General features: G+C 37.4%; 1 protein-coding gene across 5 annotated transcripts in view; it reads left to right on the forward strand.

The window, feature by feature from the left end:
- LOC108492059 (ligand-dependent corepressor) overlaps nt 1-18,053 on the forward strand; it is an 88,382-nt gene that overhangs the window by 23,654 nt on the left and 46,675 nt on the right. For 4 of the 5 annotated variants that reach the window (XM_017803883.1, XM_017803887.1, XM_017803888.1 and 1 more), the window contains exons 2-4: nt 7,481-7,546; nt 7,962-8,041; nt 17,100-17,232. In XM_017803883.1, coding sequence (XP_017659372.1) covers nt 7,481-7,546; nt 7,962-8,041; nt 17,100-17,232 — 279 coding nt within the window. The remainder of the gene's footprint in view (nt 1-7,480; nt 7,547-7,961; nt 8,042-17,099; nt 17,233-18,053) is intronic. The other variant, XM_017803884.1, reaches the window with a different exon arrangement.

Here is an 18,053-nt window from a genome sequence, read left to right on the forward strand (position 1 = left end):
AAAATGTAAAACAGAAGCCCACAACCCCTGACTTGAACAACTAGCCAGATCAGTGATGCAGTATCTGCAAATTGGAGGATCTTTCCACCCCTGCAAATCCACATGAATACAGCTTAGCCTGCCAGAGCAATTGCTGTATCTTGAGGTGATGTTGACAGCCATTACAGGGTCCTTGGCTTTTCTTGAGTTCTGCTTCCAAGACTTTTGATTCGAGATAAGAAGGTTGCATGCCTTCATGTTATTCTCTTCTTGGTATCGGATCATACACACAAAAATATTCCTCGTGGGAGGGAAGCAGGAGAAGATCTGTATTTTGCCTTTTGCCTTGCTATACTCTGCACTCTGGCAACAAGCTTTATAGCTTGTCACTTCTGGTTTTTTGGGGTTGAATTTTCAGTTGTAATCAGTGAGATAATCTGCCGGTTAGAGTGCTAACATTGGATGGGGAGGCCTGTTTCCATTTCTTGCACTGTGACACAGCCTGGTAACTTTATTGCTTTGCCTCTCTGTTCTTCCTTGTAGAGGGGAGAGATCTACCCTCTTTTAGGGTATTTGGCAGAGCACTTTTCTGCTGTGAAGGCAAGTTCATTGCAGTGCTGTAATTCAGATGTGTAGCTGTTTTTCTGTCATGCTTAGCTCATTAAATTTTAAATGTATTGCTGTGAGTTTGGGATTGCATCAGAGAAAATGTTCTTAGACTTGGTTCTCAGAGGAAAAGGAATAGCTTGGTTAAGAGGGATGCTTGGAGAGGAGTAAGGATGATCTGCTGCGGCTTTTTTTTTAAATTACAGACTAGTAGTGGAATTTTAATGAAGTCCTGCAGAATGGATAGTCAGACAGAAGCACTTATATCAACAGTACTTGTAGTTTTTTGCTGCTTTTTTGATTTCTGAGCTTACTGCTGTGGTAAGTTACTGTAACAGTGAAATGGCTGTTTGACACAACATGTACCTTGTTGGCTTCTGGATTGGTTCAAATGAAACTTCTCTACTGGAGATGCTGTTCTACAGTGAATGAAGCACTACTCTAAGGCCAAAGAATTCTTTTTCTCTTGAGCTCCAAGGGCCTGTTTAGGGACCCCAGCAGGCAATGCTCTGTGTTTTGTCTTTGGAAGAGAAGGTGTTTTGGTGCAAAAAGGTACAGAAGAGCTGTGTGTTGCTATACAGAACTTGGATATAGTGTTCTTCTAAACAGTACCTGTCTTAACATCCATAGTTCTTTTCTTCTGTATGCATGTTTCTTTATTGCTGCTACAGAGTCAGGTTACTGATATTTAAGGTCCCTAGAATCCTCTGGAGCAGGGATGTCTGCATTAGATCCCTGAACAGTGCAGTTTCAGTAACAAGAATGGGGAAGTGTGAAATTTGAAAAATTGCTTGAGATGCACAGCTTTTTCTTAGTTCCCCCAGAAGCTAAAGCAAAGTTGGTTTAACTTGTAGTTGGAGTACTTAACTGGACATCATTCAGATAACGAGATCTCTCATCATAGGTGGATGGGAGTATCTTCTATTTTGTTGCATGAATAAAAGAATGTTCACAACTTATAATTATATGCATGTCCTGAGATTTAGTGTATATTAATAACCGTCCTGTGACTTTTTTTCCCCTCCCTTGTTGCTTGGTCTTGCTTTTCTATTAAGATGCCTGTGACTGAAACATTCAAGTTTAATAGATTTTTGTCCTGAAAGGGACAGAATTCCCATGTTACATATAGACTGTAGGATTTTTCTGAATTAATTCCTGCTTCAAATCCCATAGCTGTGGATAAATATAACCAATCTTGACCAGAAAATCTAGGCATGAGAAATCCAATAAAAACCTGATGTGATGATGGTGGCTCTTGCTTCATACTAGTTAATGAGGCTCCTAACATGATGAATCTAAGTGCTGGGGGAGAGGGAAGGGGGAATAGATCTTAGCAGCCAGCCTGTGCTTCCCTAAATAACACCTTCGGAATCCTAGGATAGGGAGAGCATCGATCTGGTCCTGGAGTGCATGCCTTATGTCTTTAGTTGGACCCTTGTAAAATTAAAGAGTGTCTTATGTCTGGCTGAATTTGATCAGCTTCCAATTTCAGCTGCTGGATCTGGCCATGTCTTTGAGAAGCTGTTTTTCCTGTTCCTGGATGTGTGATTTGTGGCTTTCTCCATTCCCCCCCCCGCCCCCCTTTCGAAGTAGTGTTTAATTGCATTTGCTTTGGTAAGCAGCCTCTGTGACCTGGGCCTTTTGTTACTTACTGCTCTTCCTGTCTTTGTAGCTCCTGCAAATTTAGTGACTGCTTTCTTCCAAGTCACCAGCTAGGACTAAAATGGTAAATGGCACAGGGCCAAGAGCCAGTACCTGATGGACCTCGCTAGCAGTAGTTTCCCATTGACACAAACATTTCAAGAGCTGTCACTTAATTGATTTTGAATCTGTTTTATATTTATTTGACTGAGGTTTGTTTTGGAGGTTTTTTGGTTTTGTTTGTTTTAATTTTTTGGGGTGTGTTTTTCTGTCTGGTTTTAGTCAAAATATGTTGTGCCAGCCAAAAAATGTAAAATATTATATGATACTTATTGTTAATAAAAATTTTAGTTTCCTGCACATCTAATAGGAATTTTTGTAAGCCCATGTTGATCAAAACCATTTTTTCTGTTAGTTCCTGAGTAGTCCTCTGAACCATTCTTGGTTTTGAAAACCTTTACCGAGTTGAGATTCCGGTACTTATTTGTTTAACGTTTTGACATTTCAAACGGATGATTTTTTTCTTTTTCAAGCCCATTGGGACTTTCTCAATATTTCAGGACTTTCTGGAATTAAACACTGCTGAAATTACTCTTTGAGTAAGTCCCAGAAAAAAACCCAACACACCTCCATAGAATATTAAGAAGTTAATGTTACTAACACTACTTTGATAAATTTTGTTGAATGATTGTATGCCACTCTGTTGAATGTTTCTTAATATACTACCATATTCTTATTTGTATTACCTAAAAACCCCAATCTACATGTGTCTTGTTTTTGATCTTATCTTTGCTTACTTTAAAGCTGTGTGCATCTCTTCTCTGACCTTTGTAACATTTCTGAAATTTGGTTTATCTCCTCTGCTCTGAATCTTCCTGTGCATCTTCCAACCTCTTGTCTCCTCTTTGTGCTTTTACCCTTAGTCACATTGCAGGTTTGGGTTTTGCTTTTTTGGTGGTTTGTTTTTGGTTTTGTTTTTTAATTTTTTTCCATTCAATAGGTCAGATTTTTTTCCCCGTGGTTTTGATGGTTCCTAATAAGTTCTTAAATAGTTAAGAAATTTAAACAAAATATTTGGACAACTAATGCCTTAAGTTACTTGACTCAATTTCCAACTTTTTGAAGTTGTCCTTTTAATGTGCAAATCACAATGTATTAAGGTGACTATTTATTATAAATAAATGCTGGTGAATCACTTGTCTTATTTTCTGTTGCAATTGGTCCAATGCAGTTGGACTTGATGGTCCATGTGGGTCCCTTTCAACTCAGGATATTCTGATTTTCTGACCTACTTCACTTAACTGCTGCCCTGGCTGATACTGATGTGGTCAACTGAGGTTTAGTTTACAAATTGATATTCACAGATTAAATTAATATGCACAGAAAAGGGGTGAGGAGTTGAAAAATCATTATGTTGGTTTTTATTTTCTCCCTTCAGCATCCTTGATATGTTGATTTTTTTTTTATTTATTAACAATTTCTGTAATAATATATTCAGACCAATTGTTGCCTGTCTCTTTTTACTACCCTCAAAATTATTTGTGCCACAAACTTAAAGGCAAGCTTTACTGCTTTGACCAGGTACATATGTAGGACCGAATTGTGCAGTGATTATTCAAAGATATGTTTGAACTGTGCTGTCTTGAGGTGAAAAAAAGCAGCGTTTGACATGCTGGGCTCTGTGTCAATGGCACTCCAGAAATGCATCCCTGTCTTCTTCTGAAGATCTCGCATTCTTGTTTTTTATAGTGGAGAATGTGTCTTTGGCTAATCCACATTGCGAGAGATCAGCCAGGAAAGTCCTCTCCTGGACTATTGACTTCTCTAATACTGTTATCTCAAGGAGCCTGGTAGCTACTTAATCATTACAAGTGCTCTCAGTTTTAAGGGAAAAGATGACTTCAGGATCTAACTGGATTTTTTTTTTTTTTTGCAAAGCTTAAGTTAAACTGTTGTGTTAAATTGTTGTCTTAAACTGTTGTGTGTTAAATTCTTATCTTAAACCATTAGCCATCAAACTACCAGTACAGTTTAAATTTAGGACAAAATATTTGATTACAGATGGGTAAAAATGAAAATAAAACTGCTTAGATGCAGAGACAAAAGTAGTGAAATTTGACCATGCTGAAAACTGCATAGTCAACTCTTTTCTTCTCTTTAGTCTTGATTTCTTTGCTTGCTGCTCTTAGCATAAAAATGGTACATACATATTCTGATTTTTGTCACAGGTTGGTTTAGGAAATGCTTTACTTGCAGAGCTAACAATTGTGAAATACGAGTAAGTGTGTAACAACCTCTGCATTTAAAAAGTTATTCCACCCTTGCTTCAGTACTAAGGGTTTTCTTTGTTTGTTCTGGGATTTATTTTTTTTTTCTAATTCTTCACTTCCTAGAGAGTCTTCTGGGACATAGAGTTGTTTTACACTTCATAAATGTTTTATGTTTTAAAACATTAAACTTTTTTTTTTCTAAATTCTTACACTAACATCCAAAAGATGTTTTTCATTGTGAAGATCAGTAGTATTTGTAAGACTTAAATTTGTGGCTGCTTTAACTGTGAAGAACATATCTGAGAAATCTAAATACTACCAATATTGAAAATCTAATCTGACATATAAATAATACTGATTTCTAAAATACTGGGATCTTCATTCTTTTTCTCTCTTCTGTTATTCCTGCAACTTTTCCACTGGCCCTGCTGTTCAGCTGCTGTGAACTCTCAGACACTGAAATACAGATGATGAAAATATAGAAACTGGAATTTAGCAGAGGCAGCCATGTTAATTTCTGTTCCATTTGAAATGCAGGAAAATATCATCTGCCAAATGGAAAAGGACAATCGGTGGGAAAAGAAATGTTCTTTTCAAGCTTCTAAGAGCAGTGACAATGGAGAGAAAAAATACTATAAAAAGTAGGCAGCTCCTTTTTCAAGATTTTGTTTTCAATGTATTCTGCATGATTAACTGTACACAGTTGCTCTTTTGGAGCCCTGAATGACTGAACACGACATCACAGGGCTTATACTGCCTTTGCTGCATTTCTCTTTGCATTTGGGGGGAATAGGGCTCAGCTTCATGGCAGTTTTACCAGTCTTTAGTATAATTTTTGAATACATTCATACATCCCTTATTTGCCTTTTTTAATGTCAAACATTGCACATAAGATGTTCTGCTGTTGCTATGCAACTGCTAAATCCAATATTTAATATTAATAAAACCCGAGTGGCATTAGCATCACTCAGAACAGTGGGCTAGCAAACTACGATCGTACAATATCCAGGCTGTAAAACTTGGCAGGGACTTCAGTGTGCAATTGCATGCATGGCAAACTGTGGGGCAATGAGTCACTGGCAGTTACTATTTTAAGATTGATGAGTTTGGGTAAATTTCTGAGATCTTTTGATTTATTTATACATATATATATATATATAAATGTAAGTTTTTAAACAAAAAGATTAAGAATGAGGTTGATTAGCTGTTTTCCTTAAGGTTTCATTTCAGAGTCAAATTCTGAGGGGTCACTACCCATAAAAGAGTCAGCGTTATAAACCTATGGGTCAATACCCTGATTCTCCTATTTTTCTTCTAGGTCAGGTTGGTCGGCCCTTTCCCACTGTTCCTGCCACTTCCTGAAGCCTGAATTGGCTTTTTTTGGAGGCAGTGCTACTTCTCTGCCTGACAAGGTGCTGTTGGATGGGATGTTTTTCCAGTTTTTCTTCTTCCACCTTGTTTTCTGATCTCTCCCTATTTCTCTTTACTCTTAAATGCTATTTCACTGTCACTCTTTTTTTTCTTTTTTTTTTAATCCATTTCTTTTTTTTTCCCCCTTTCTTTTTTTTTTTTTTTTTTTTTTGTTGTTCTCCACTCGGTCCTCTCTGAGATTAGATTTTTAGTGTCAGGCTCTGACAGCTGTTAGATCGTGGATGGTCTTGTACCCCAGCAATGCTTTGGCCATCTAAGTCATGTTGCAGACTGCAGATTCTGTAGGATCCTGCATCTGACAGCTGGTGGTGTTGGTGCACTGACACTCGCTGACACCCAGAGGGGTGCAACGCTATTTGTCCTTTATTTTTCAAGACTGCTGTGCAAAACATAACTTTGATATTAGATCTGGATGAAGTCAGAATTATTTTAGAATTACTGCTCTTCTACAATGTAATAACTGATTCCCTTCATAGTATGTGATCGTCTAGATTTTGACTGATTTCTTAAAAATAGCTATTTCAGATAGTTTGTCCCCAATTCACCCATGCAAATTTCTTTAAATTTAAAATCATGTTTTTGTTTCTTAGGTTTTTTTTCCTGCTGCTTCTTCTGCCCCTCAAAGACCCAGACAAGTAGGAGAAGCTAGGAGCCCCCAAACCTCTATTAAACCTACAAAGCAAAATTATTAAGGGGGGGAATATAGTAAGTTGTACTGGTCATATTGTGAATACATTTTTATAAGCAGGTGAAATTTGTCTGTCCCCCTTGAAGTAGTCTTTGTACTTTTCATATTCACTCTGCTAACCTCTGTTCTCACAGCATTGGGTAGTTAATAGCTCTGTAGCTTTTTTTACTGCCAGCAGGGGTTTAGTGTAATATTGATTTAACATTTCCCAATAATGGCAGTAATTTTGGTGAAGGTTTCCTCTTTTGGAATAAACTCGAATTGGTTACTTGTATTTTATGTGAGGCATAAATCTTGGCATTGAAGTAAATTGGACTGTGCGTGTCTTAGATGCAGATCTGCGATTGGAATTTCGTTCCTTAGTGACATGGCAATGCTGAATCCCTTTCCTTTTAATTTTCTCTCCTCAAACTTGTGACTCCTCAGGAAACACTGATTTTAATGTTTGCTGAAATTCAGAAAAGTAACTGAATACCACTGAGATGGAAGAATGTATTTTTTTTAACTGGTAAAACATACCTTATTTCAGTTTGGAGACTTAAAAAATGAGAGTATTTTTGTGTGGAAATTAACTGGTCATGTTGTAGAACATATAGTTTTTTGTGTTCTTTTCAAAATGGTTTATTTCAATGTCATAATGTTCTTCGTTTTTAACCTAGCTATTTACAGAAGTACAGGAGTCGGTGGACACTGTGCTATGGTTTGTCAGTAGTTCAGTCATCACAATTGACCCATGTATCTTGTAATACTTAGAGAAAGCACGTTGAGCTCTGTTCTTGGAACAGATAAATATAGAACTGCTATTGTGAATATTGTAGTGACGTACTTAATCTAGAAAGCTAACAATTCTTTTATTTGCTTTTAGGGTTTGAAAGTATTCTAGAAGGCCTGTTTGGACCTGGATTATTAAAAGATCTCAGTTTGTTTAAAGGTATTCAATCTCTATGTTTGTATCTTGTTCTGCATTTCTAATGACAGAAGCAGCCCCAGCTCTGCCTCTAGAAAATGTGTGTTACCGTGGTGATTTGTGCTTTTTTTCCCCCTCCCCCAGGCAGTGCTCACAGTTAGTTTCATATTGGCTAAAATTACTAATGAGTGTGCGTTCATCTTTATGTAGCTGGGAGTGTATTTGGCAGTGCTGGGAAAAACAGATTTGTTGTGCAATGATAAAATGTATACAGTTTGGTAATCTGGGGACTTAGAAAAATGGCCGATATGAAGCCTGCATCCTCAGAATGCAGGCAAGAATGTTGTGAAACAGGTATTTAATTCAGCATTTCTCTTTTGGCTCCAGTTGTGTCGTGGTTTATGAATATGAAGTAATTTGCTATTCTTCTGATTTACAGACTGTGAGCCTGAAGGTGTTTCTGATTGGTCTTTTGATGAAAATTGTCTTTTCTGCTGCCTGAGAAGAGAAAAAGTGAAGGTAACAATGCAGATGTGTGAAGCTAGTAGTTGTAGGGGAGGGACAAAGGGAGGGAGTTTGCTGCTCTGTTAACTGAATATGGAAAATCTGCAACCTCCTGCCCCTTTCCCCTCCTTTGGAAGAAGGTTTTCTGAATTAAAATACGCAAGTTAATGAACAGACCTGCCTCTTTTGTGCAACTTTTTCTTTGTAGTATGTGATGCAGGTGGTATGTTTTTTCCCCCCTATGTATTGGCCCTTTCTGTTCAGTGTTTTTTATTTGTTGGGGAGGGGGGTTGAGTTCTTTGTCAGAGATCTTGTTGGGAATCATGAAACCCTTCCTCGGGGAGCCAAACTGTGGCTTGTGCATGTTTACTACAGTCAGGCATGGGCTTATCTTCAATATGGAAATGTGGTTCATTTTAACAACCTAGAGTCTTGTTCTGTGTCTGGGAATCCCCTTCCCTGTGGGCCATATCCTTTTATTAAAGGGCTCTCATGTATGGTAGATTCTGTACTGTGCTTGTTCATAACCAAGTCAGAGCCTAAACATGGACAAGTCAGCTTTGCCAACTTAATAAACTTGCAGTTTGTTTTATTAANGAAACAAAAGCTATCATGCTATACGTGGTCATTGCTCAGCCCATGTGTTGAAATAATGATTGTTCCATAGCATAGGAAGGAAGGATCATCTGCCTTGGCAAAACTTAATTTACTGGAACTCGTAACTATTACTTTTTCCTGCACAATGTTAAACAACACCAGAGTGGATCTCTGTCAACTTAGGAACGAAACAAAAGCACTCTTTCCTCTAATATGTGTAGCTGCATGGCTTGTCCATAAAGGAAGTACCTTGTTGACAGTGATACTTGCCATATTGCCAGTTTATTCCTGTTTCCGTATTACAGTTTCTGTTAAGGCATGGGAGGAGGTTTAGGAATGCTTGCATTTAGAATAGATACAAAGCATAATTCCTTCATTGAGGCTGACAGCAGGTAAGATGTGTGTATGCTTGTGGTGTAAGGAGTTCTGTCTTTTGTCTTACCTCATCTCATAAAAGGACAAAATTCAGTGTTTAGCACAGTTCTTGTTAAGCCATTGCATTAACGCAGAAGATAATTTTGTGGCACAGTCAGAGACTGATCATAGTCTGGGAGAATCTGACAGTGTATGGGTAGATCTTCAAAAAGATGGTTTATATCTCAGTCATCCTCATAAGTCCACAATAACTAAAATAAAGCTTTTGAAAATCAGTGATTGTTAGGTGAAGACAAAAATGAAGAGCATGAATGTCTACTGTATAGTGTGCTGATCAGGTACAGTGCCTTGTCCTTTTCAAGCTTCTATGCAACCTTTAGTCAGAAGCTGAGATACCACTATTTATATTTTCCTCTACTTTGGTGGGTTTTTCTTTCTGGTTTCACAAGTGTAGCCCGTAATTGACTATTACTGGGAAACTGGCAATGTATTCCTTATGCAAGTGATAGTTATCATTAATGTTGAGGATCCTCACATGATTCCCTATTGTACTGTGTGGTGGCTTTTAAATGGGTGAAAGAAAAGATGCAGATGTGATCACACCTGATGTGCTCCACGATGTTTTGTCATCAGGGGTCGAAGCAGATTTTAGGATTGTGTACAGGCTGATACAGAATGCAGAAGGGGTGTGCAGCATTGCTAGGGGAAGAGGAAGGAGATTTGTCCTGACCAGGCTGGAGAGAACTGTGAGATAAGACTTGAGAGTATGTAAGGCTTTTTTCTTTTTTCTTTTTTTTTTGTTTTGTTTTGGTTTGGTTTTTTTTGTTTTGTTTTTTTGTTTGCTTGTTTGTTTACTGCTCTCCAGCCTCTCTGTCAGTTCTGTTGGGTTTGGGGGTTTTGGCTTTTTGGTTTATCTTTTTTTGGTTTGGTTTTTGAGGAAGGAATATGGCTCCTTTTAGATATAGGGAGTTCTTGTGTGTCAGCTGAGAGAGATGGCAGGGTGGGAGTGCTTCCTTTCTCCTGTGGGTGCAGCAGATTGCTGCACTGCTGGCACTGATGTCATTAGCTTGCAATACAGATCTAAATAGGATTCTTTCATGAGAGCCTTCAAATAGTGCGAGTTTGACAACATCCTAATTTGAATTGAAATGTCATAGAATTTTTAGAAAAAAGTTTGTAACTTAATTTGGTACTTAGCCAAATAATGGACATCCTTCAGCTAATGAACTAAATTAGAAATGGTGCTAATTTATTTGAAATGTCTTTCACTGAGCATCTGTACTAATATCTGTAACTCTTCTTTTTAGGGAGTTGGAGGCTCATTCTTCTGTAACTGCTAAAACTGTCTGTTCCTGTACATAAAGTGATAGCAGTTGTGCTTTCTCTGCCTTACCCTCTATTCTGCTTTTTTTTTATTGTTCATCTGCATCCTCTTAAATTTTTAGGAAAAGAACCAGGCAGGGTGCGATGATTTGAGTTTGTGCTTATATACTGCTGAGTTACAGAATTAAAAGGTATGTAATTGATGTTGTAGCTGGGAGCAAGATAGCCACAAACCACGTGGTTGTGGCTGGCCTTTTTTTCCAATGAGTACATCTTTAGCAATACCCATCTAGGATTGGTTGAATAATTAATCAATGTCCTTGATTTTCACCTTTGACTGACATGTAGGTACCTGGTCCAACAAGTTCAAAACCAATTAAAACTTCAGGTTTTTTTTCTGGATTTCATTTGCCCTTAAGAATTACCTGTAACGTAGGAGACCAGTAGTTGTGCTTAAGAAAAATTGAGTTCTGGACTGTAGGATGAGAATTGAAGGCCGGTATTAGTTTATTGGCAGAGCTGCTTAAAGGGTAAAAAACTACATTTGCTCTCCCACTCTTTCAGTGATGTTGGTTCTTGCTTTTACAAGCAGTCAGATTCAATTACACAACTTCTTCAAAGGATGGAGAACCATCTGCTGAAGTATTCTAAAAAGATTAATTTATTTGTAGCAGTAGTTCTACTTGCAAATACTGAGCAAATGCATGTGTTTTTTGGCAGTCAAAATACAAGACAGGTTTTGATAGAGAAATAGACTTAAGTGTCTTCATGTGTAAGGGGTAATAAACTACAGACAAAGTAGGGAGCTAACATTTTCCCTGTCATATTTTTGCTCAAATTCAAAGCGTTATGTGCAATAACATAGAGCTTTTCGAAACTGGATTTTTTTTCCTTCATCACAGAATGCAGAATACAACAATTGTTTCTGTGTGGTATGATCAGAGAATAACTGGTAACCTAAGGAGCTGCTGCCTGGGTGCCTGTGTGCAGTAAGGCATGGGTACACTGATGGACAAGAAAGTCAAAAAAGGCAATTAGCATCTCTAGCTGCCTACACGTAGTTAGAGGAGGATCAGGTCCTATGGGACCAAATTTGGTGAATTTGCATTTGGATGATCTGCAAATGTGGTAATTCTCAATTACTTGTGGTCTTTATCACTTTTCCTTCTAAAAGGTTGTGGTACAGAAAAGACTCATCAATTCAGTTGGATTGCACTTTAAGTGTACTTGACTTACCTCTTTTTAATTGTGATTCCTAATTTTCTTTGTGGCTTGTTAGATCTGACAGAGCTATCCTTACAGAAGAAATCTGTAGCTCCATGTAGAATGTTTCCATCAAATCAGGTAGTCTCTACTGTTGGAGCTCAAGCCTAGTTTAAGAAAGGCCAGAAGAAAGGGAATATTGGAAAATGAATCCTTAAAGAGGATTCAGTTGAGTATATTCAGTTGAGTATGTGGAAAATAAAACACTATTGTCTAAAGCGACATAAAGCAATTTGTATGTATTAAGAGAAAAAAGGAACACACACACATGAACACACAACTAATCTCATTAGTTGGTGAGAGCAGAACAAGAAGGATAATACTCCTAAGCACATTAACTATTTTATGGATATATTTAAGCTACAAAAATAGCAAGAGAGAAGATGATTTCTAGAAGCATATTCTGGAGTCTTATGCTGTTGTTGACAGAAGACTGAATCTGGTCTGCAAAGTGCTGTAAAATACTCAGGCTTCGGTGTAAGGACCTGTCACAATTCTTTCATTGTGAAGAAGTGTGGTAGGGTACAGCATGTGAAGGAGTTGTTTTAAAATTCAAAGTTACTCTGATATGTTTTGGATATTTTTAAAAGCTTGTAAGTCATTGCTTTACACAGACATCTAAAAGGTAATATGTCATTATTTGATTATGATTAGTCATAATAAAAGTTTCTGAATCTGGTGGCCTTTCACAATAGAGGAGCATAAACAATAAGATGTGAACTGTGGTAAGTGTCTGAATAATTCTGAAGTTACCATTATCATCTAAAGCATTAACTTGTAGAATAAGATGGCAAAGGAAATATCTGAAAATTAGTTGAAGTTTCAGAACTCTTAGAACTTTTGATGGCTTTAGAATGTGTTTAAACTGTGTACGGAGATCCTCAGTGTGCTGGAACATGCTCTAAAACATTTTTAATGGATTTCATCACTTAAAAAACTCAAGCATTTAGACTGTCAATTTTGTACTATGTGGTTTTAAAATAATTTGATGTGGAGGCTAAAACCTGAAGAGGCTGTTTGTGATAATCTCCAGCTGTGTTTAGTAGTAATGTGGGGTTTCAGTTTTATTGGTGCATAAATGTTAATGTAAGCATGTTGTGTTTTCACTGATTTATATTTTCTCCCTCTAATATAGATAATAAATGATATTCAGTAGTCAAGATAAATTTGTTTTGAATTTGATAAATCTGACATCAGTCATCTTCATATAAAAATATGTATGTTAAGTAAGCGAGGGAGGTCTTAAAACTAATTAAACCATCTGAATTTTTATTAATGCTAAGCTGGGAGCAGTTGTAGATGCTTTAAAGGACATGCTCAGAATTGAAAATGATCTTGATAAATTTGAGAAACAGGATAGACAGACTTGTGTTATCAAGTCACAAGTTACACGTCTGAAAAGTGATAGGATGGTAAAATGGTAAACTATTTTGGGGACTGTATCAAGAGAGGCATTTTTCTCAATAGAGAGAAAAACCTAAATGCTGGTGAAGCCTCACCTGACTGTAGCTTTTTGAGAGATGTAAGCAAACCAAGTAGCACTGAAATGAAAGCAGCAAGAATGACTTGGTCTTGCAGATAGAAGGAAAGAAGAGTCTCTGGTGCCCTTAAAGCTTGTCTACAGAAAACAGTCAATTATTTTCCTTTTCACAGGTTAAGAATTAAAAAGGCTGTACAGTCTTAAGAAAAATTAGGTGTTGGAGAAGACAGCCTAGGGATGCTGAAACATTCCTTTCTTACTCACTGTTCCTGATCTTGCCTTCTGGGGGCGGGGGATAAGGGTATGGTGGGAGTCTGGATTGTATCCCTGGGGTCCATGGGTTGACCGGTCAACCATGGGTGGTCTGTGGGAAGCCTCCCTCCTTTTTCTCTGCAAAGATGAATAGGAATTATCTCGTACTGTTCTAGCTTCTGGACTCTTCCCGCTTCATCTGTGTGTGTCCTGCGGCTTAAACATGAAATGCTGTATCCATATCTGCACAACAACAGTGTGTATCATACCTTTCTCTTGTGTCAGCAGTTTAGCTTTTGGAATTGCTGTATCAACATTTCCTACAAGGAGGGTCTCAGTGAACATCGAGCACTAGTGCTGACAGGGCTGGGCTGCCCAGGATTAGGTGGTCTCTCAAGGTCACGCACTGACCTTGCGCTTTGAAAACCTGAGCTCTGTATTTCAAAGGATCTCTGACTTAATTACATAGTTATGCTGTTTATCTTAACGTACAAAAAGAGCTTCAGCCCTTAGGGAGCATGTGCAAACCACTCCAGGTGTCTTTCTCTGAGGGTATATTGTTCAGTATGGTGATACTGCACGTTAGCTGGTGGGATTCTTCCCACCTGAAGGGAAGCACAGAGAGAATAGAATGAATCCTGTGTTATAAATAATATGTAAAAGTAACTGATTGGTTACAAATATCCTGGAAAAAAACCCCAAATGACAATGCTATCTAAATATTAATAGGTTTTTCTTCTTCCTACTGTTGCTGCTGAAAACTTTGGTGTGATTCAAGACTGTAGAGTGAGGGGGTAAGCCTGAGATGTTGTTCCAAATAATGGTTATTGTGAAGAAATGCTGGAAAATGTAAAAAGAAAAAAAACACAACCACAAACCAACCAACCACACACCCCTAAATCACACAAAAAAAGCCCCACTCTTGGAATTTGACTTTGAATAGCAATCACAATCAAATGCTTAGTGTGAAAACTTGAATTTTCCTTCTGGGGTGAACAAACTGCAAAGATTACTGGAATAATTGTGATACAATGGATAAGAAAATAATAAAAAATCCAATCGGCAGAAACATTTGCAGTATATTTTGTCTCATGTAGTCAGTGCTGTATTGCAGGTGCCAGAAGATGCCGAAGATTATTTTTTTTTCTACGTGCAAGGTTAAATCTGACTCTTTTATATTACTGTGTTTCTTTAGCATGGACACTTATAAAAACAATATATGCAAGGAGATGCTCTGTGGTTTGAGGGGTAGTAACTAAACACTGCCATTTTCTTGCTATTCCCCTCCTCTCCTGAATGCAGATGAAGTGTTCCTTTATTCAGCTGTTCACCAGTGTAAACCACTTACAATTTTTTTTTTGGTTGATCCCTTTTTCTTCATTCCTTCTCTGTGAAGAAAATGTACAGCTTTAGTTAGCCTTGTTAGATTAAATTGTACTCTTCTTACATTGCCTTTATATGAGTAACATAAAGTACACTTGTTTGTGGTGAGCTGTGGTGCCACTGGACTCTGTTTCCACCAAGTTACTAGGCCAGGATTTACTGTGTATGTCTTAGTTGCAAAACATACTAGGAAGATTTGAAATGCATTTTGTTGACCGAGGCTTATTTTTATTTTAGGCTTCTTCCAGAGCTGTAGTCTGTTAAAGGGCAGAGTGTCAGATCAGGTTGAAGGCATAATGTTTCCTTCAATTCTGAATTCTCTGTTTGTCCTTTGAATTAAAAGAAAGTTTTTTGCAATGGCTCATGGGACGTTAGCTAGAGGATGCCAATTAACTCTAATGGATCTTATCTAGCTGAATCTCTGTGCATCAGTTTGCAGTTTCCTTTTAAAGCAAAACTTCTGTAAAGGCTTAGATATTTCAGTGATTGCTACAACACTTCTATATGCCTAGATTACTTCTGTTATTAGTTAATTTGCACACGTGTCTGCTTTTTATACAAATTGATAAGCTGAGTTTACAGTTATCCTGATAATGCTTAAAAGATAATATAACTCATCTTGGACTGTCTGTCAGTAAATAGGACAAATCCTGCAATAAGCTTTGCCAGATGCAGCAACATAGTTTCAAAAAGAGCATACAAGTATATTCTGTGAAGTCTCACCTGAATCGTAACTCTCAAAAAATATTTGTCTTATTATCCACAAATATTTTTATTGTGCAATCCTGTACAGATATTTCACATATTTTAGTATTGTAAAAGTACAACTGCATTTTCAGGGTGTTCATAAAATGCCAGTGAACTGTGGGAGCACTGGGATGCCTGGCACAGAGGTGAACCATCAGTTGATCCATCAGTTCAAATTAGTCTTTAATTCTTTCATACGATCTTAAAAGAAGTATCTCTCTTCTATGGGAGCAAGCAAGTTTGAATCTCTCTGGTATGGAACAAAGCATCAGCCACTTTGTGAGGCCTTTTCTTCCACAGGCTCTTACCTTCATAACATCAAATGTGGTTTTCCTCACCTGTCGCCTCCCTCATCACATGCTCCTCATCTTTTTATTTGGCACAAAATGCTGCTTTGTCTCTGTACCCTATCTGAATAGTATCTCCCTTTACTTTTGATAGAGAGCTTTTGGAAGCTGTTGAATTACAAATATGATGTGAGAGCCCATGTTGTTCAGGCCAGAGTCCACATCGTTTCATATTATTACCCTTTGCACGTAATTCACGTGACTGCTGTGTTTGTTAATTTACTATGGGCTGGCTATCTAACCTTGCTTCATGAAACCTCTTGAAGTTGAGACAGCACAAACTTAAGAATTACTTATTTTTTCATTTATTGTGATTTATAAATGAATTGCCAGTTCTTTCCTTCCCTTCTAGTCCCACGAGGATATGAATCTGAAATAAACTTACACAGTAGAGGCAAAAAAACAGATGCAGCTTAGATATTATGGTAACTGATACTTTGTAAAGGTTAACAAAACAAAACACTCCCTAAACCCAAAGAGTGGTTGTGTATGCATTCCTGCAGTAGGTAAATACAGGTAACTTTAATATAGCTTAAAATGAAAGTGGAGGGAGAGGGACAAAAAAGGGATTGTTCTCCTGAGTAGGAGCAAAGCATTAAACTGAATGAAATGAGAAAAGGGGTGTGTATTTGGGGGAGGAATCCAGGTGTTTAGATTTTGTATTTTTGTAACCTTTCCTTGTAGTTTCTTGAGCATATTTAAAGTGAGTGATTTATCCTGGCATCTCACACATTTAATTATCCTAGTTTGAAAATATTGGAGATAATTGTTTCTAATTGTAAGAGAGAGAATGGATTTTAATTAATCGTAGGTGTTGTAACAGCTAACTTAAGTTTATTTCACTTAAAAGAGGCTACTACTGAACCTCTTCACAGAAGGACCTGTTTGTTGATAATGCTTGGTCATTTTTTGCTCAGTTGCATGAATGCTGCATAGAGTAAGTAGAACTACCTGTGTTTTGCCTTCAATAGTTATTTCTTGGATCTAAAAGTAACAGCCAAAGAACAAGTGCTAGGTATGAGATTTGCAGCCAAATGTTGTAAAACATCTAAGTCGTCTTCTTTATACTGGGCTCTTATTTCCCGTAATGTTATCAAAACTTACAGGCTTCTGCTGCATTTACAACAAGAAAACAGGACAAAGTACAACGTTCTGAAGCAGTCAAAAAACAAGTCGTGGTTTCAATAGATTCAACTCTGTGCTGAGTACCTAAAAAAGTTTTGAATTTAGTAAAATATTTAACGCCTAAGGAACTTTATTAATTTTGGAGTCAGGAAGATCTTACAAATATTAAATATCTTTGCAGGAACACTTAGTCAGTCTGGATGAGCCAGCCTCGGAAGCTGGACAAGAAGCTCTGCTTAGACAAGAGCAAGCAAAAATCATTCGTTTTGAAAGGCAAGCGGAAGAGTTCCTCAATGCAGTCTTTTACAGAAAAGGTTAGTTTTAATGGGGGGAGGGGGGAATAGTGTCTCTTGTGGTCTTTTTGCATGCAATGCAGTTATCAAAGATCTGATGTTCAAGTTGTCACTGTTATGTTCGGTATTTTTCAGTTGTCTTCTTTATATGTATTTATTAAGAGTAAAAATTGACTCTCAAGTAATGTAGCAATACAACAGTGTGGGCTTGGGACTGAGGATGAGAGTATAACATATTTAACCCTAAACCAGATCTCTCCATGAGAACACTGGTGTTTTCACTTTTGGAGAGATGACTCAGTTCTTACCCAGCAGAACTGTTCCCCTGAACCAATGTTTTAGGTGAGTGGGCTGCTTAGAAGTAAGGTCAAGTGGCAGTGGTGGTAGTAGGTGGGTAATGTTTTTTTTAAAAAAATATTTATTTTATATTAATGGAATGTGTACTAATGCAGTTTTTCTTAAAGGTCATCAGTCTTCTCACTATGAGTAGTGATTACCCACCCTATCACCATCAATTTACAGTATAAAAATTGTTGGAATAGTGCTAAGGGGGATATATGAAGAATTCAAAATGTGATCAGCAAAAGAATTGGAAAATCTGTGCTGTAAAACAATAACAGCAGCTCAATGCTAGAAAATCCCCAAAATATATTCTGGAGAGTTGTCACTTAAACTGTGCTCTTAGGATGGCAAAAACTCATTTCACTCTTTCCTACAAATCTGAGAAATGGGAATCTAGAGGTTGCTTCCAAATGCATCTTGAATGAAAGTACATCATACTTATCAGTCTAACCCATGTGTGAGAAAATCTGCCAAATCAGTGATTCCAACCTATCTGCTGG

Source organism: Lepidothrix coronata, unplaced genomic scaffold (genome assembly GCF_001604755.1).
Source record: "Lepidothrix coronata isolate B3197 unplaced genomic scaffold, Lepidothrix_coronata-1.0 Scaffold8, whole genome shotgun sequence".
NCBI lineage: Eukaryota > Metazoa > Chordata > Aves > Passeriformes > Pipridae > Lepidothrix > Lepidothrix coronata.